Source organism: Channa argus, chromosome 4 (genome assembly GCF_033026475.1).
Source record: "Channa argus isolate prfri chromosome 4, Channa argus male v1.0, whole genome shotgun sequence".
In the NCBI taxonomy this organism is placed as follows: Eukaryota; Metazoa; Chordata; class Actinopteri; order Anabantiformes; family Channidae; genus Channa; species Channa argus.
The window spans coordinates 23,149,845-23,169,561 of NC_090200.1; the positions used below are offsets into that span (position 1 = coordinate 23,149,845).

Consider the following 19,717-nt stretch of genomic DNA (forward strand, 5'->3'; position numbering starts at 1 on the left):
TAGACACTGGCAGTGGAAATCTGCTTCGTAAAGGTTGACAATACAGTCCTTCATAAACTCATATGAGTGGAATTCTTGGTCATAAAATAGTGACAGGTTCTTTCCCATGTGATGTTTTCTTTCAGCATTAGTTTCATGCTGATTTTAACAGACACTGGAGAGTGAAGGTTTTATTTTGAAAGTGATAACCGGAAACCAGTTGTTTAAATTTAACGAACTTGACTCAAGCCTTCGCGAGAAAGACTCTGACCAACCCGGAACTTTTAAGTGAACTAATAATTCCTTTAAACCTATTGCAAGGAATTTAGTCCCGATTTTATGACCAATTCAAATGCTTCTCTAAGAAAAACCGCAACTTCTGGGGACTGATTTGTTCTTTTTTAAGGAAAGGAAGACAGTTGCAAATGTTTCTTGCTCCCACTGCGGCGGCGGTGCCTGCAGGACAGTAGCCTCGACTTGTCTTTTCAAACCAGGTAGGAAGGAGCCAGAGGATAAAAAAAAGCTCTGCAGCTGACTCTTAACATTTCTTTTTCACTCACTATTCTCACAGAATATCTTCCCAAACCTTTGGGAGTAGTCTAGTCGAGTTTAAAGACGTACTAACTGTTCATGTGCTGTTTTGATTTAATTGCACGCACTGGTTTAAAGTTAGCTTAAACACAGTAAAAGGTTCACTTTTGCAGGAGCGCATGAGTGGGGTTTTTAGCAGCACTTAAAATGTTACATATCTGTGTGCGAACTACAACTCTATGATTATTATCGAGTTTTTCTATGGCATTTTTTTTTTAGTTTAACTTTATTCCTGTATTTGAGATATACTTTTATTTATTTATTTTATACAAATGTGTGTGGGGGGGACACTGTCAGGTTAGGAATTTCAGGCAGCTGAGAGCTTCCCCCTCCACAAACACACTTCCACCGAGGGGGTGGTGGTGTGGTGTGTGTGTGTGTGTGTGTGTGTGCGTGTGCGTGGTGGTGGTGGTGGTGGTTGGGGAGGTGTTCTGTCAGTCTAAGGGGGTCTGCAGTCTAACAAAAGGTCTGGGCGTGCTTGTGGTTTTAAGCTTAATGAAGCAAACTGCTCAGAGGTAGAGTACAGGCACTGACAGCTGCAGAACATAGTGGACAGTCCATTTTACAACTTTCTTTTAACGACTAACATAAGTTGATATTTGTACTGATGTTTGTTCTCTTTCAGAGTAATACACTTTTTATAGGCGGATAGGTTCATGACTATACAGTTCCCCATAAGTAGTCACAACTTCCCATATTGTATTTACGTAGCAATACAGAAATAATTTGACAGCCAGTATCTCTTGATAATTAGGTATGTGGTTTGCATTTAGAATATGTTTGAAGGTCTGATAAAACCCTTTGAGGCTGAAAATTAGTCTGTGATTTGATTGCTCATTTGGTCTATTCAATGTAACAAAATCGTGAAAGTAGTTCAATGTGATGTCAGTGGCTTGTTTTGTCTGTCAAAATGCAGAATCCAATAATATTAAGATTACCATGCTACAAATTATTTAATCATTGTGGTTTAATCAACTAATTGTTTATTTGACTTTATTTAGGCAACAAAAGAAAAATTGTGAAATATTTTAGAAACTAATAGAAGTGGATATAATATAGATAGATAAACTGTGTTAGTTAAGGCATTTTCTTTTCTGTATACTGTTGTTTAATAGCAGATAGTCACATTCAGACCATGCAGTTTCAGCTTCCTTTTAATTTAGAAGAGATCACAGAACAGGCAGAGACAGGTATAAACACTAACACATTCATTCAGTGGTTAACCTCTACAGAAGCTGAGATAGAAACCTCCCCCCTCATTTAAAATAAGCACTGAACACCAAACAACTTGCACATTTTTATTGTTACACAGCGTTACTGAGAGACTTGTGAGCACAACAAACGGGGTTAACTTGACAGTACTTTTAATGCAACCAAACATGCCTGAACACAAATTCCTATGTAGTTCACAGAAAAATTCTTACCAGTAATTCTACTGCTGTTAAAAAGGGTGAAAAGAAGGGTTTACAATTAGTCTTATTACAAGCCAGCAAATGCCATTACTTGTAAAATTGTATGAAAATAATTTGATTAGTCATATTATATGTTACTGAACTGTACTATGTTTTGTTTTATTGGCAGTCAAGGAAACGAGTCAAGGCTGAAAGCAGAAGCTTAACATTATTCTTTGTCATGTTGTAATGTAGGGACATTTTCAATGAAGTCGGAGCTCTCTTAAGTGCTGCATTAGGCCGGGGCATGTTTGGACTGGTCGTGATGACTGTAGAACTGAGACGTTTCACATCTGATGCTGAAGACATAACATGTATTTTTAAAATAAAGTGATGAAGAAAAAGATCTCAAATGTGAGAACGTGATAAATTATTTTGACATGTGAAAGTGAAACTTTACACATGTGAACAAGAGATTTTCACAACATGAACTAACTAACTATCATAAAATGTATACACGTCCACGTGTTCATTAATAAAATAGTGCAAAGGTTTTAGAGCAGTATCGACTTGTTTATACAGAAGCTGTATATTTATCTGTGAAGTGATGCCCATTTATATCATGCCCAGTATCTCAATGGGTAGAGCACCAGGATGGGATGCAGAAGTTTGCAGGATCAAATATGTATATGAGAGCAAGCCCTGGGGAAAAGTGCACTGTGGAAGACTGTCAGAAATTTAACTATTTGTCTGGGAGCAAGATTGTTGGTTGTTTAGGTGATAAATCAGAGGATAGGATCGATGTGGCACTGTACATTAAGTGACAACCAATCTCACCAAAACTTAACTCAATTCTAAAATTACTCAGGCATGACCAAATCAAGGCTAAATCTGTATCGTGTCCCTCCAGCTTAGCACTGCTTTAGGAGTTCTCAGCAGAGATGGGAGACTGTTGCAGAATGACAATCATCTCATGATTATGGCACGGCTGCTCATCACCTGTCTAATACTACCTCTATGGTAAAGCTTGGTGGGGGCAGCGCCATGCTAGAGGCATGCATCATGAAAACCTGCTCCACAGTGCTCACAACATGATATTGGTGATGGTTCACCTTTCAGGGCAAAAGTGATCCAAAGTATTCAAGAAGGCGATGCCGCAGTGACTTTAGCGCAAGTCTATGAATATCACAGAGTGGCTGAACCACAGCAGAGACTTATGCCCCACAAAAACATCTGTGGAGAGACCTGAAAATTGTTGTTGTGTTCAGCTGATAGATACCTGAAGTGAGCTGCAATACATCATTATGCTGCAAAGACAGGCACTCAGCAGAGAACCCTCAGGTTTTCTTTGTTGTTAAAAAGACATGAAATGCCTTCACCCTGAATTCGCCCTTGAATTTGCTGACTCAAGAACTGCCAGAGAACAAACGTTTATTTCCTCAAATCTCTTTAAGATTAAAATTGCAAACTGGTGAATCCTTTAATAACTGGTTGTTATTCTTTGATGGGAAGTTGACCTTTGGCAACAGCACCAATACAACAGATTTACTTGCTCTATAATTTACTCACTGTCACAGTCACATAAATGATCTTAAACTAGATGTGATTGTATTTGTAAGTTAATGTAATGTTAATAAGTTAATGTAATGTTGTTAATGAAAGTAATTTAATCCTCAGTCCGTCCTGAGATAGAAAGCAGGAAGCATCCCCATTTTATTGTTGCTTTAAAGGTATGCCTTATTAGGAAAAAGGCTGCCCCAGGGCAGCTGAGGTGAGAAGTCAATAAAGTGTGGATGTTTTGACAGGAGTATTGCTTTAAAACCTGCCAAAAATTGCTAACATTCTTTTTGAGAGTGCAGTGTTTTCAAATGAATTACTCAAGCGCTCATTTGCAGGGTGGAGATTATTAATCATACCAAACACAAGCAGGCACAAGCTTGGCTGCCTTACTTTCATTATGAGCTCATGCATGTACAGAAGAATTTTGATCTAGCTATATTGTTTCCATGTGCAGAGAGTGAGGGAGAGACGGAGCAGGACAAGGAAGGGGGGGATGGTAGGAAGCACAACAACAGCTTCTTCTGTATCATTTGGGAATGCTTTCTGAAGGCTGAGGAGGAAGTGTGTACAATACTGTGACAGAGTTGGAAAGGGAAGAGTGAACAATCCGTTTTACGTGTTTAGACAATATTTAGCACTCTCAGCTTTACTGTATGAACCAGAAATACAGACTGAAAGAGGAACACTATGTTCACTAACTTCATCTTGAAAATGATAAATGCAGGTTGCTATGAGTCATTTGTTAGACAGGGTACTCTACACTGCTCTTGGGTTGATAGCTTTGACTATACATATGTAGAAATATTTGAACTGAGCCCTGCTGATCAGGACTGGGTCCATATTGTTTTGAACATATAAAATAATCAATATTCTCTCTTAGTTTAGAGGTCGAGTATTTAACTTAACCACAAAATGTCAGTGTGAATTTAAATGTAAAAATAATTTTATTTTAAGCTGATTAGCTGATTTTGGTTTTATTAATTTTCTAGTTAGAAAGGCAGTTTTATTGGTTTTATTTTTTTTATAAAACAAAAACAAAACTATACTGTATGTATGTTATAAGGCATTATTGACACTATCTCTTGCATCATTACCAGCTAGAGTGTGGAAAAGTCCAGAGTTGCCAACATGCCACAGCAGAAGGACATAGTGAAGATAGCCATCCAGATGCCTGGAGCCTACCCCCAGCTCATACAACTGGACCAGGTAGTGCACATATAAGTACACAAACATATACACAGTGGGTATATCTGGAAATTATCAGCTTTTACTGTTTTACAACATTGAATAATTGTCAATTTGATTTAGCCATTTTTGACAAAAAATTACCAAAAAACACTTGTTATGGTAAAAGTGGAAACAGATCTCTACAAAGTAATCTTACTTACTGAAAAATAATAACCAAAAAAATAAATGATTACATAAATATTCATCCCCTTTGAAGTATGTAACTCACCTAAATCATAAGTGGTTCAATTAATCCCAGAGGTCACACAGTTAATTAATGGTGATAACCTCAGTGCAGTGAATGTGTTTTATAGTATGTAGTATGTAGTATAAATAAAACCTGTCCTATCTAAAAGTCTAGTTGGTTAACTGGTGAATCATGATCATGGAGACAAGACCATGGTGTAACTTGCGGAACACGTACTGCTGTGGTGACCCCTGAAGGAAAAAGCTTAAAGCCGTTAACCTATGGAGACAAGACATCAGATAATTCTATGAAAAGATTATTGAAAAGCAGAAGTCAGGTAATGGATAGAAAAACATTTTCTAGTCTTTAAATATCCAGTCCAGTGAGGGAGGCCAACAAACATATGTGAATCATTTGAAGGATTCACAAGCTTCAGCAGCTGAGATGGGAGAAAACTGCATTTTGATAGGATTGATATCAGCAAAATAAAGCTGCTAAAAATCTGACTTTTTCTTTATTGAACTCAAATGTTTTTTTTCAATGTTCTGTCAGTCCTGGCAAATATCCAGGATTACATGACTCAGAATAAGATTGATCTTAATACCGACATACCAAATGCAAACAACTCCCGATATCGCCACTTTCCAAATTCCAAATACAAGTAAAAAGGGGATGAATGAGACATTCTGTTACTCTGTTTTGTCAAAATAAAAAATATCTATACACATAAATATCTCTTTCTGTTCTCAGTGTTTGTTTCAAGTGGCTGCTGCACACTCTGGTCTGCTTCATTGGATGATCTTGGTAGACCTTAAGACCACAGAGGATGTGCTGATAATGTCAGCTCAAATGTTCTCTGCAGCAAACTACAATATGTAGACCTAATATAAACACTGCATTCCTATTCATTGTTACTTGGAACTTAATTTGCAGTGTGTTACAGAAGATCTACTGTATTTGGGCTTGAAGCCAAAAATCATGCAGCAGATGTTGTATTACATTCCACAGCTTGTGTGTGTGTGTGTGTGTCTGCTTCTCAGCTTTTTAATGTTTTTCTTCCTTTTTTCTGAGTCATACAGATTTTACATCCAATCACTACATGTTCTGCTTAGCTACCCATGGACCCTAAGGTCCTTATAGATATAAATGTTTTGTAAAATAATGGACCTGTATTACATTACATTCAGTAATAGTACTTTTTATTTGCACCACAGGTCCAAATTAGTTCCTGTTTGCAAGAGCAAGTAGCACCAAAGAACACAATCAAATAAACTAACATCTCCTTTAATGTTTTAACTTACCTAGGGTTCTAATGCTGTACCATCTTCTTAGCTGACTAACAGGCTTGTACGGTTGGTTCATTTGGTATTAGCAGCAACTAAAGTTATATCTTGAATTCAGAAACATTTTGTCTATAAAACTATCCTCTCACAAGTCTTTGAAGCGTAAAAAGACTGCTGCTCTGCCCTCTAGTCAACTGGAGCTAATTAACAGCGCTAACAGTGTTTTGTTGCTTTAATGCTGTGTAATAATCTAGGCTAACAAGATTAACTGTTAAGGTAAAGCTTGAAGATGTTGAATTACAGTGTCTGTGTATATTAACAGCAGCGGTCAGTAGTTGATGGATACAGAATAACTATTACATTGGTGTGGACTTTGAACAGAACCACTGTCATGAAAAGATTATGAAATAAAATGTCATAAAATCAAAGTAGCACTGGGGGACGGTAACAATATGAAACAAAAATACTTTTGATCATTTTAAAGTAACTGTCTAAAATAAACATTTTCTCTGTTAACTTATCCATTCCCTAATGTTTTGTTTGTTTTGCTTGTTTATTTAATAATGAAAGTCTTTCAACACTCACTGGTTTTGTTTCTTCAGCACCAGATGTGAGGGTGGGGAAGTTTTCCATTAATTTCCCAGAAACATTGGGGAAGCTGTGGACTGCTTCTTTGCGCAAGAAACTATGAGTTTATGAGTTTCTGAGAGCCAGAATGCAAGAGTGCATGTTCTTAGTCACAAACACACTGCAAATCTCTTCAAGTTTTGACCAGAGAGAGAGGAGATTGAACGGGTACTCACCAGACTTCAACATCTGAAAAATGAAACAGAATTTAACTGGGAGTAAAGACAGGTCCTAGTTTTCACCCATTTTAAACCCTAATAACCCTTAAATAGTTACAACAATATTTTTTTATGAATTCTTGTATAAGACCCATTCTCTACTCAGAATATTTTTATTTTAGATCACAACCAATCCTGTCAGCCCTGAAAAATCCCTCCAAAAGTTCTTATTGGCTCTGCCATCTTCAATAAACACATCTGATTGGTCACCCCTCTTGGCTGCCACTAATAACAGACTGTCCACAGGGTCTACCACAGAACCTGAAGACATTTTGATTGGTTGACCACAGGGTTGACCACTAATAGCAGGATAGCTGAGAGTCAAACATGGAAGTAGTCTGGCTTATATTTACGTACAATGAGGCATCTGGGAACTGAGAGTAACATTGTTCAGAAAGTGTTGGGGAGCACTAGGATTTCCTATTCTAAGCAAATAAGGTTTGCAGCCAGATTGAATAGCTGTGGTACTGTGATCCCATAACAGCGTGTTATTACCGAAGCATGTGTTCAGCTCTGTGACAGAGAAAATACTTAGATTGTAGAGTCTCATAAGTCCTGTTGTCTAGCAACACACATTCAGCAGGTGCGTGCTGTTATGTTTTCTATATTCATTTGGGTGTGTGTGTGTGTGTGTGTGTGTTAATATACTATTTATTGTTTCTCTGTGCAGAAAAAGCCTCTCTCTGCTGTAATAAAGGAGGTGTGTGATGGGTAAGTTGATAATAGCTCTACTGTGTACATGCTAATATTTGCCATACTTGTTATTCGACTTTATGCTTCTCAGATAGGAAATATATGTGTTTGTCTGTGTATGTTTGTGTGAGCATAGCTGGAATCTCCCAGGTCCTGACAACTACGCACTGCAGTATGCTGATGGAGTGCAGACGTACATCACTGAATCAGTGAGTCATGTTTTGTATTGATCTATGTACATGTATGTGTAGGTTTATGATTGATATAAATATTTGTCTACTGCAAACCAGAGAAACAGTCCAGTAAATGTTGAAGACACTGAGCAACAGACCTGAGTCAACTCTTGTTAATTCTATGATAATGACATCAGCTGTAGAAATCACTGAGTCACTACTTTGTCAGCAGTCTGTGACCTCTTTCCACTTCTGGTTTTCTTTCCCTTGAGTCCAAAACTACATGGAATTTTACTTTACCCAGATCCCAAGTACACAAAATCATTATTATTAATACTATTGTAAGACAGAAGGAGATAAGTAAAAAGAGAAAAAAACAACTGCACTCAGTTTCTTAGTATCAAGTGAATTTTTGAAACAGCTACTACTGGGAAGTCATTGCCCTCTATTGTAGTGAACAGATGATTTTAGAAGTTATTATGATGCCATCTGTGGAGTGCAGCCAAAGATGTGTTATTTATTGTAACAATTTTAAATAAAATTGACACAATGTTATTTTACAGTCTTTAAGTTCTGATAGAGTTTGTAATAAACCCAGGTGTTTCCATTTAATCCATTTAATAAGTATCTCAGCGGGGGTGTGATATATGAGCTTGGAGTGTAATTATTAATGTTTGTTTGTTTTTTTATTTCAAAAGCAATTTGAAACAAAAAAAAATGAAAAAAGGGATGCTCTTAACGTTACAAAAAAATCAAACACACTGGATGATCCTGGCAGCAGCCTTGAGCATGTATCTTTTAAAATCACTGTGTATAGCTGGCTTAGCAGTACAGAACAAAAAACAAAGTAGCCTAAAACTGCTCAGCTTATCCATTTCAGGTTGATTGAGATTATATTGTTTATTAGTTCTGAGCCTCATAAAGCCCTCCTGATTCTGTGTACTGTCAATACTAAATGATCATATTATTTTGTGTGTGAGAGAGAGAGAGAGAGTGTGTGTGTGGCTAACTTATTTCTGTCTGTTCCTTATTTCCTTTATTGTTGTTTGTATTGTAGAATCGTCTGGATATTAAGAACGGTTGCATTCTGCGTCTGACCAAGGCACCGGTGAGTCTGCAACCAACAGGCTCTCAGCCATGTTCCTCTACAACCTCCCTCTTCTCACATTCTTCCAACCCCTCTGTCTCTCGCTCTCTATAATGTCACTATTTTATTTGCATTCTGCTTTCAGAAAATGTTTTGGAATAATTCAACATTCGTCTGTCACTGCCAGTAGCTGAGATTTATTTAAAAGCAACAACAGCAACAATTAGGAAAAGAGGGGAAAAAAAAAAGTGTGTGAGCATGTGTTTGTTTGTTTTTTGTTGTTCTGGTGAACACAGGGTCGCTGTGCAGAAGACTTGTTTAAGGGAATCCAGAGCTCTGACTCAGGCGTACGCTGCGATTCACTAAAGGAGCTGGCAAGCGTTTCCACAGACGTGACCTTTGCTCAGGAGTTCATCAGCCGAGACGGACACCTGTTATTGGTCAAGATAGTGGAGGATTCTAATGAGTCAGTATCCTGTGTTTCTGTGAATATTTTCTTTGCATGAGATGTTGTTACTCAGATAGATATCATTAGTGCTGAGAGGTGAATTAATTTATGCATATGTGTATGCTGCTGAGATAAAGCTGTAGAGTGTAAATGAGATGTGTACCTGTCAAATATATTTCAGAAAGAAAGGTTTTCTCTCACTCATTCTAGACACTTGTTAGATTTCCGGTTAAGCCTATCACTTGATTTATCTTGTGTAATTCCAAAGATTACTGACAACAATAACAAGCTGTACTGCAGCATGTGCAAGCATCACAGTGATTTAAATCCCGTGAATGCTGGAGCATAATATTTCTTGTGTGTCTATATCATTCAGGAACAATGTCATCATGACCCACACACTGATAAGCTTTATGGAACTTATGGATCATGGGATAGTTTCTTGGGAGAACCTCTCATCTGTCTTCATCAAGAAGGTGCTGTCCCTGCCGCTCCCTGTCTATTGTCACTAGTTTCCTAAATTACAAAATCTGCATTCTCCATTCCCATCTTCTTACTCACTTCTCACCATCCCCTTTTTTCCAGATTGCCCATTTTGTCAATGCCAAGCCAGCAGATGCATCAATCCAGCAGGTTTCCTTAGACATCCTGGAGAGCATGGTGCTGAGCAGCCACAGTCTCTTCCTGCAGGTGAAACAGGAAGTCACCATGGAGAGGCTGATTGCACACATCCAGGTGTAAGTAACAAGATTGGGACTTACTCTCAGAAACTTATTGTGGCATCACTGAATACTTACGAATACTTAAATTTTACATTGGCGCAGTGTGGCAATGAGTTGGCAAGGTGATAAACACCAACACTGTGAGTGTAACAGGAAGGTTTTAAATGTGTAAAACTTAAATGTTGTTAGTATTACTGAGAAAAAAAACACAACGGTTGTCTGCCATTTATCACACTTTCACAGTAAGATGTGACAGCCTAAACCTTGTTTGTTTTTTTTCCTCCCTAAACAAAATTTTTCATGCAGCTATCAAACACTGAATTCTTTGTCTTTTTCCTGTCAAACCTCTTTTAGGACAAATCAGGCAATACAGACCAAAGCCATGGCTTTACTTATGGCCCTGCTACAGACAGCTGGAGACTCAGAGAGACAGGTGCTGCGGCAATCTGGTTCTTACTTTCCGACATTTTTCTTTTCTCCTTGTAGCTGTTCATACCAGCAAGTATGCAGACAAATCCCTGGATGTCTGTTTCTCTAGACATTCAGATGCAACAGTCACTATGCACTGTGCATACTTTAGCTTAGCTCTTTTCATTCTAGTTATCTTAACCCTTTATATTTCTCTATGGACAAGAAACTTTAATATCCCACGTTTGTTCCCACGTTGTTTATTTGCACCAGGAGACCATTATTGTACATACCAGTCAGAATCTTGTAAGCAGAACTTCTGTCTAACAGCTGGAAATAATCCATCCCATTCCATCTGCTTATGCAGCTTTTCTAAAGACAGTTAAGGCTTTTTCTCCCTCTGATCCTGCTCCACTTTCACTGTACAGAAACAGTTCCTTCATTCAGCCCTCCATTTCTTTTTTCTCCACTCTTTGTTACTCCCTCTCCCTCTCAAGCACACACACATTCACTCAGTTTTACAGTAAATCAACAAATCCACCCTTCTTATCAGCTTGACCAATCCAAGAGCACATTAATCCTGAGGAAAACGAAGTTGAGTCAGAGATGCCTGTACCAGTAACTGTTTCTTTAGAGAGGTCAAAGTCCCACAGAGACTGGCTCCTACGCTCACTGATCTGTATATGAAACTATATCACCACCCTATGTTAGAAATGTGTCATTGCACCTCCACAGCACCTTTATTGTTCAACTTTGTTCTCTTTTCCAGGAAATGTTTGCATTCATGAATAAGAACAATGTCCGACAGTACATTCATAAGGTACATTGTCTTCCTTTTAAAATTTGCATGTCACTGTAATTTTCACCAACGCTCTGGCCATTTGACGAAACTGACAAACATGTTATTTTCAGAACATCCTCCATTGTTCTGGTTCAGTCCAGGACGAGATGGCCCACTACCTCTATGTTCTACAGTCAGTTACTTTGAATCACATGGAGCCTCGCATGAGAACGCCTCTGGACTGTTACAGCCAGGTGAGCTGTAGCGTAAGGTGTACAACTCAAACAACATCGCTGCTAAATATTTCTCAAAGTTCCTGTTAGTGGAGTGGTTAGTGCTGGCACCTCACAGCTAGAAGGTCCCTGGTTTGAATCCTGGCTAGCTGCTGCATTTCTGTGTGGAGTTTGCTTGTTCCCGTTCTTGTGTGGGTTTCATACAGGTACTCTGGTTTCCTCCCACAATACAAATACATCCATGTTAGGTTAATTGGTGACTGTAAAATGCCCATAGGTGAGAGTACTTGTATTTCTGTTCATGGCTCTCTGTGCTGGCCCTGAGATAGACTGGTGACCTGTCCAGGATGTACCCCACCTTTTGCCCAATGACAGCTGGGATAGGCTCCAGTCCTCAGACCCTAAACAGGATGACCGGTTACAGATAATACATGTATGGATTTCTGATTCATATTCAGATTCTGATTGCCCACTGATCACAGATCTTAATCTATACCTGTTCCCTGGCTCAAAGTCAAAATGTTAATGTATTTGTATAAGTCTCTTAATATGGACAGATGTATGACATTCTTACTGAAAATGCTCACATAAACATAAATACTGTGTGCATGGCATTGACCTACAATAAATAAAGAAATATCAGTGTTTACTATCTGTTCATTGTGCAATAGTGTGAGACACTGTTGTTTTATTATCTGCTATATTACTCTGTGACATTAGGAGCAGAGAGACATCCTTCACGGTTTGCGGCAGGCAGCGTTTGAGACAGAAAGCGAGAACAGTCTGAGCCATGAGAGGCGGCGTTCACTTTGTGCTAAGGAGTTCAAGAAATTGGGGTTCTCAGTAAGTGTCTACTTTCCGAATGTATTCTGTAATTTTTGTTAACTTGCATCATATTATCATATTATTGCATCATATTATTCACAGTAATATTATTTGTATTACAATTTGTTTTCTGCCAGAACAACAGTAACCCTGGTCAGGACTTGTTGAGGACGCCGCCTGGTCTTTTAGCTTTGGACACCATGTCTTATTTTGCCATGCGCTACCCAGATGCCTATAGCAGGGTGAGGTTTATCTGTTGTCTATTCTTTAATTTAAAGAGACGTGCGTGAATCCCTACAACATGTAGTAAAGTACATTTTCCCTAATAAACCACTTGTCACCCACTTCCAGTTTGTTCTAGAGAACAGCAGTAGGGAGGACAAACACGAGTGTCCTTTTGCCAGAAGCAGCATAGAGCTCACACTCATCTTGTGTGAAATTCTTCGTATCGGAGAACCTCGTAAGTGAACCTCTACCTGGCACTGCCATAAAAACTATAACCTCTGACCAGATCATCTCTAATCCATAATATTTTACATTGTCTCCATCCCTTCCTTTGTTGGCAGCCTCAGAGACAGGATCTGACTACCACCCCATCTTCTTCAGTCAGGACCGACTCTTGGAGGAGCTTTTCTGTGTCTGCATTCAGCTACTAAACAAGACCTGGAAAGAGATGAGAGCCACACAAGAAGATTTTGACAAAGTACGTTACTATAGCCATACCACAGTCTACTATAGTAAGGTTTGCCTCTTGTTAATTCATCCAGCTTCCTTTCCTCTTGAAATTATATCCACTTCTGCCCCACTTATATTAATGGTAGCAGGAATATATACAGTTTTGCAGCATATTTTATAGTATATTTTTGTAAATGTGTGGTGAAAGTTTGGATTACCCAGCAGGAACAATACTGGGTTTACTGGCAGAAACTTTAATGAGTAATGAGTTGAGCTAGCAAGTTGTAGCATGTATTTTTGCTATTTGATTCAAAACAATTAGCTCTAGAGGATTACACAGATGCCTAAATTGATTTATTGTGACACACGAAAAAAGATTTGACTGAAGCCATGTTTATTCTGAGCATGCTGACTGACAGGCTAAGCGGTTGTCTTGATATCTTTAAATGCAGTTTCTCATTTATTTCTCATTTCTCATTGCTACCATGTCATGTCTGCACCCTTCAGTAGCTGAGCTGAACTGCACTCTCTTGTAACAAAATCCTTGCGTTGCATTGTTCCCTTGACAACTGCACAACAAACTTAAAAGGTAAACTACAAACGCAACTATCAAAGGCAAATTAAAGCTATATGATGTCACTAATGACATCATCAGTACACAGAAGAAACACAACACACAATACATACTACATAAAACAACAACTAAAACTGAGGAAACCCTTGGTTGGCTCATACCATCAGTGTTTCGTCCACTTTAGTGGACTTCCTACGCAGATAGGAAACACAACTGGTTTGCAATAGAGATATTACAATTCTGTGCTATAGCAAAGTTTAATGGCAAGTCCTGAAACCAAATCTTGTGACATACGTAGCAGTTTTGTGCATCCCATGGAGCACATTAATCTCATTTTTGCCTGTTTACACAAAGAGATCTACAAGCCCTTTTAACTTCTTTTTACAGTGTGTTTGTAAGTTTATACTTTTTTGTCTTTATTCTTATGCTAACTAACCCTAACCTGCCAGGACAGACAATATTTAGGAATATGTGACCATACCACCACAATGTAGTTGTTGTATTTAAGTAGTTATTTTAAGCCAAGCCTTGAACAACATATTTGTCTACGGAATAATGGAAAAAGATTCCAGCTGCCCTAAAAGAAAAAGTGGTAGGGGCTTTTGTCCCAAGCCAGATTCAAACATAATTTATGACCATCCATTCTCAACAAAGGGCTTTCGTGATAGCTGTTTAACTGAGTAACCTTTGACCTCTCAAGAGTGGCCCAGTGTCGTGAGGCCCAGAGCAGCAGAGCAGCCTTTTGTTTTTGGTTATGGCCCCCTGCACAGTGAGCTTTGGGGCAAGGACAAAGGGGCATTAGGTGGACAAAGAAGCACGGTGAGCGGCAAAAACAGACAGAGAAGGAAGCGAGGAAAACAAAGCAGCCAGGGCATCAGCAATAATTACACAACAATAAAGGGAACGTAAAACCTCTGGAAAAAAATGAGAGGGAGAAAATGAGACTGAACAGAGCAGAGTGTGAGAGAGACCAAAGAAAACTGAGGTGGTGGACACTAAAAGCATTGGTGTTGATGTGCGTGAGTGAAACAGCTCCTACATCACACACACACTCACTCACTCACTCACTCACATTCCCTCCATAGAATCACATGTATGTATTTGTGCACCTCCATACACCCACTGTGATACTCCATGGCCGCACACAGAAACACACAGCGTACATGAACATGCTGCAGGGATTTGGGCAACAGAGACAGCTGCCAGTTATCACTCCTATTGGCCAGTTGAGACAAATGACAGAGGGGCTGGACACAAGGGGTGTGCATGTGTGTGAAAGTATCAGGGTGTCTGTTTACAAAACACCAAACAGGCCTGTACCTCTCCTGTCATGTCGGTGATCACTACATTTTTACCTCTGTTGCTGATGAAAGGTGGAATTCAAAGTTGCGATTGAAATATTTTTCCAACTATTTGGCTCAACAGGATAAAAGATGGAGGTAAGATTGGGTTGTTTGTGTTCTTGGTTAGAATGTGACTGAAGTAAAGGGTTTGTTGTTATGTACTGACTAATTAGGCAACTGGGCAAATGTTTGAGGCGTGTAGAAAAAGTTTTTTTTAAAAAGGGACCACAGAAAGTACTTATACCATTAAAGTTAAGAGTACCTGTCTGATATTCATGTGACAATTAAAAGTTGATGGATATTGAGGTTTGTTTGTTTTTTTTTGGCTCAGGTGACTTGAGCAGGAAATAACCGTATCAAACCTAGACGCTTGTTTTGTGTAGCTGCATGTTCACACAAAATAGAATGACAGTCACCAACAGTGCTGACCTGAGTACCTGTGGTCATAAGCATCACAAAGTCTTGTGAGATGGTAACAAGCCTTTCTCTTTGGACTTCTACAAACACCTAATGTAAAAATTACATTTCTGGATTTGTGTGAATTTTCTACTTGTGGTTTATAGTCCTATGTAGAGAGAAGTCTGGAGAGAGCTCTACTGAATGAGTCCAATGACACTTTAGTCAGTGATAGTTCACAACTAGTCAAACTGGGTGTGAACAGGAATGATCTAGGTCAGCAGAGCTGCATGGGTGAGGACAAATAGTGCTGGAGTTGGCGTAGTCTAGGAGATCACTATAGATTTTCTGCTCTGTATGGGTGAGGTGCATATAATGAAGAAAGTTATAGATTTTACTCACATGGGAACAGTTTAACAAACTGCTCACAGCCGGGGTCACCCTCGGCCCCTATGTGTGAGCTTCAGTTTAACAAGTCATGTAGAAAACACACACAGATCACACATCTGCAGCAAATGCAGAATCTGTTCTACAAGAAAGCACTCTGGTGAGTCTTTTTAGTTAAAATGTATCTTAGATATTAGATATGCAGTAGACATCCCGATTGTAAGGAAGAACCTCATAACTGTTTAGCAAAATACCCTCCAGGCCTGTTTTAACATTGATTGATTCTGCATGGTTGTATTGAGGACATTGTAGTTAATTGGGGTAATAAAGGGCACATTCATCAATGATCAACTCGTGTGGTTTAGAGAGGAGGGTAGGTGGGCGCACGGTTTTCTTTATTGGACATTGTGAACCAGGAGGATTGTCTTGAATTAAAACCGATATCAGAAGCAGGCGGGAAGACATGAATAGATCTGAGCCTAAAGATGGTGGAGTGGAAGTCACCTTGTTTGAACCACCCGTTTACTGCATTTAGTTTCTTTCAATCCATGGTCTTTGTTCTGTCCTGGAGTAAACAGCACAGCACAAACAACAGTCTTTCCAAAGCTTTGTCTGTTAACAGCAGCTCCTGATAGGTCACCTGTGACACGGCTCTTCACTAAGTGGAAGTTCAAAATTCCTGTGAAATTGAGCATAGAAGTTAGCTATTGACCATGGGAACAGTACGTGATGAAGCTGGCTTAGACCTTGCAAACCCATCTCATCTTCTGCATTGAAGAAGTGATAATTGAAATTATGATTGTGGTGTGAATAGAGGTTTGAGTTTGACCGCCATAAAAAATATATACTTGGAAGACTCCAAACTAGATTCAAACAAAGAAAAAAAATTACTGGCCTTTCGTAGCCCTCATATCTGAATTTACTCCCTCTTTTTTGGTGGGGACTTCTGATGATGTGTACAAGTTGAGAATACAGTACCATTCCTCATAAGGATTGTCTTAATAGCGTACTATTGCTACATCTTGTTCTTATCCTCAGGTGATGCAGGTGGTGAGGGAGCAGATCACCAGGACATTGTCCAGTAAGCCAACCTCCCTGGAGTTCTTCAAGAGCAAAGTGAATGCTCTCAACTACAGTGAGATCCTTAAACTGCGGCAGACAGAGCGACTGCACCAAGAAGAGACTCTCGCACCACCTGTACTGTAAGTTCAAGTCCTTTGCTTCAGCTTCAGCTACAGTTTATACTAATTTGAGGGCCTGGTGGCTCAATGGGTGGAGCATTGCTTTGGGATACAGAAGGCCCCCAAGTGTGGCCCCGTCCAGCCAACAAGGGCTACTTTGGTGCCGGTCCCAAGCCCAGAAAAAATTGGGAGGGTTGCAGCAGGAAGGACATCCGGCGTAAAAACTCAAATCAATGTGAGGAACGTGTTCCACTGTGGCGACATCCCTTTTTTGATCTACAGTTACTACTAAAGTTAATACTAATCTCTAAGTCAAGTCAGCTTTTGTTTTTTTGGTGGTGGAAACAAAAAATTTAATTTTTATTTTAAAAAAAAGCAGGTTATTTTCTGATGGAGGTGCTGCAAGCCCCTTTTTGATGTATAATCTAGTAGTTAATTATGGCAAATCAGTTTGAATACTGAATATTCCCACCGCATAAATCGTATTGAAGTTTATATGACTTTGTTTAATCTTTGCTGCGTGAGTTTGTAACTGCAGAGGCAATCCTACTCGTATCTCGTGGTCCAACAATTATCCACTCCAGAGATTGTCGTATGACAAACACTGAACATTCATTGAATTCCACGTTTCTCAACTTAGCCGATAACGGAGTCTGCAGTCTGGAGTTATTTTACCAGTGTAATTCAACAAAGCATTTTGAAGCATTTTTGTGTGTGTATTTGTTTTGATTTCTAGTGAGCTCAAAGAGCGCCTGAAGCCAGAGCTGCTTGAGTTGATACGCCAGCAGAGACTCAATAGGCTGTGTCAGGGAACAATGTTCAGGAAAATTACCCAACGACGCAGACAAGGTGATAAGCCAGAACAGTCACAAGCCATTAGAAGACAGTAGACTTGTCTTGTCTAGCTAACCCTGTGATTTACCTTTTTTAACTCAGACAAACTATGGTACTGCCGTTTGTCACCGAACCATAAAATGCTTCACTACGGCGATGTGGAAGAAGACGGTGACAGTCCACCAATAGAAACACTGCAAATGAAGAGTGAGTTGAAGACACATTTTCTAACTGGAGCCCTGATGGATTGTTTTTTGTGTTCATTACTCCTCCTCACCACTTTACTTCTTATTTTCTTTCTATCAGTTCCAGTAGCAGATATCAAAGGCCTGTTAACAGGAAAGGACTGCCCTCACATGAAAGAGAACAAAGGCAAACAGAACAGGGTCAGTAGTGCTTCTTATCTTTTCAGATTATGGTCATGTTCCCCTCCTGTAACCTGAGATCTCACGTTTTCAATGTGTGTGCCTGGGCGTTACCCTCACTGTAGGAGGTGCTGGACTTAGCATTCAGCATCACATATGATGTTGAAGAGAGCAGCTTGGACTTCATTGCCCCCTCCAGAACTGACGTGAGTTCTATCTCTTACCTGCCCCCACATTTCTAGAAATGGCCGAGAACATTTTTCTCTTAATCACAGTTTCTTTTCTCTTCTGTGTTCTGTGTACAGTAAGATAATACTTCATACTTATTAACTTTATTCCTCTGTCAGTTCTGCCTGTGGACAGATGGACTTAACGTTCTCCTGGGCAGAGAAATGAGTAGTGAATCCATGCGCAGTGAGCTGGAGATCCTCCTCTCCATGGAGATTAAGCTGCGCCTCCTGGACCTTGAGAATGTCCCCATACCCGAGATTGCACCCGTCGTTCCTAAGCCTCCAAGCAACTACAACTTCTGCTATGACTTCAGTCATACTGAGCAGTAATGTGTGACCTCAGGCTGGAGGGAAACTAGGGTGTGTGACTGTGTAAATATGTGTGTGCGTGTATGAAAAAAGAAGTGTGCATGTGATGAGATTTGCATCCATGTTCTTATTTCTATAACAGATTTATAACCCTGACGTTAGTTTTCTACTGTGGGCTGGTCATCTACATCCAAGTAAAACCATGAATGGTGCCATGGGCAGAAATACTCTTATGTCCGTCACTACACCAGTTTGCAGTTGCCTGTAAACTTCAACAGACTTGGATAAATGACATTCTTTGTTATACAATACAACCACTTGGTAATGGTACTTTTAGTTTTATAATCAGTTTTATACTTCTGTATACACAGTATCTAAAACTATGTATGCTATGTGAAATACTCCTGCTGCTTATTACTGGTTGAAGCTTTGGTCACTTGGTCTCAGAAAGGCTGCTTGTGCTTATCTTTTTTAAATTCCTTTATCATTTTTTCCCATTGTTTTAATGGGCATTAACTGGACCAAAGTGTTTTGTCATAATGTGATGCATGTTAGACTCACCTCTACCGTGTTTCATAGTATTTTTCCAGTATTGGACAGTATTTGGCTTGAATATACCTATATTCAAGCCAAATAGGTTTCAGTGGCTCAGTATTGGTTACTGTACAGCAGAGATGCACTAAAAGCTCTTTATGACTTACTGTTGTATTGCATGCAAATCTGCATGAGGTACCAACCTGACTTTTTTGTTTTTCTTACGAGTATTAATTGATAATTTGCTACAATCAACTATTTAAAAGTGAGGAAAAAATCTTGGAACAAGTTTATCTAAAAAATAATAATCATTCTTGTTTATCTGTATGGCACAGTATACAATGATGATCCTTATGTTTTCTTAAGTGTCTTAGATCAAATCCTCAACTAAAAATGGTACTTATTATATTGTGATGAAGGTGACTCACCAGGCTTTCAGTAGTGACGCTCAAAGCA

General features: G+C 39.1%; 1 protein-coding gene across 2 annotated transcripts; it reads left to right on the forward strand.

The window, feature by feature from the left end:
- The first annotated feature begins 200 nt into the window (after positions 1 to 200).
- elmo3 (engulfment and cell motility 3) lies at positions 201 to 19,119 on the forward strand. 2 transcript variants are annotated; one of them, XM_067500357.1, is made up of 21 exons: positions 201 to 473; positions 4,623 to 4,727; positions 7,734 to 7,774; positions 7,893 to 7,965; positions 8,987 to 9,037; positions 9,313 to 9,482; positions 9,841 to 9,940; positions 10,050 to 10,201; positions 10,541 to 10,619; positions 11,364 to 11,414; positions 11,507 to 11,629; positions 12,329 to 12,451; positions 12,571 to 12,675; positions 12,785 to 12,893; positions 13,000 to 13,136; positions 16,847 to 17,010; positions 17,726 to 17,838; positions 17,926 to 18,030; positions 18,130 to 18,209; positions 18,314 to 18,394; positions 18,536 to 19,119. In XM_067500357.1, the coding sequence occupies exons 2-21, from the start codon at positions 4,650 to 4,652 to the stop codon at positions 18,746 to 18,748; spliced, it is 2,148 nt and encodes a 715-aa protein (XP_067356458.1). In that variant the 5' UTR covers positions 201 to 473; positions 4,623 to 4,649; the 3' UTR covers positions 18,749 to 19,119. The 2 variants fall into 2 exon arrangements, with proteins under 2 accessions (XP_067356458.1, XP_067356457.1); XM_067500356.1 differs by having other exon boundaries at positions 202 to 473; positions 4,619 to 4,727.
- The last annotated feature ends 598 nt before the right edge of the window (positions 19,120 to 19,717 follow it).

Coding starts and splice junctions, on each gene's coding strand:
- elmo3 (XM_067500357.1), top strand. CDS start 4,650: ATGCCACAGCAGAAGGACATAGTGAAGATAGCCATCCAGATGCCTGGA. Junction 9,483..9,840: donor ATAGTGGAGGATTCTAATGA/GTCAGTATCCTG, acceptor TATATCATTCAG/GAACAATGTCATCATGACCC. Junction 18,031..18,129: donor AGAAACACTGCAAATGAAGA/GTGAGTTGAAGA, acceptor TCTTTCTATCAG/TTCCAGTAGCAGATATCAAA.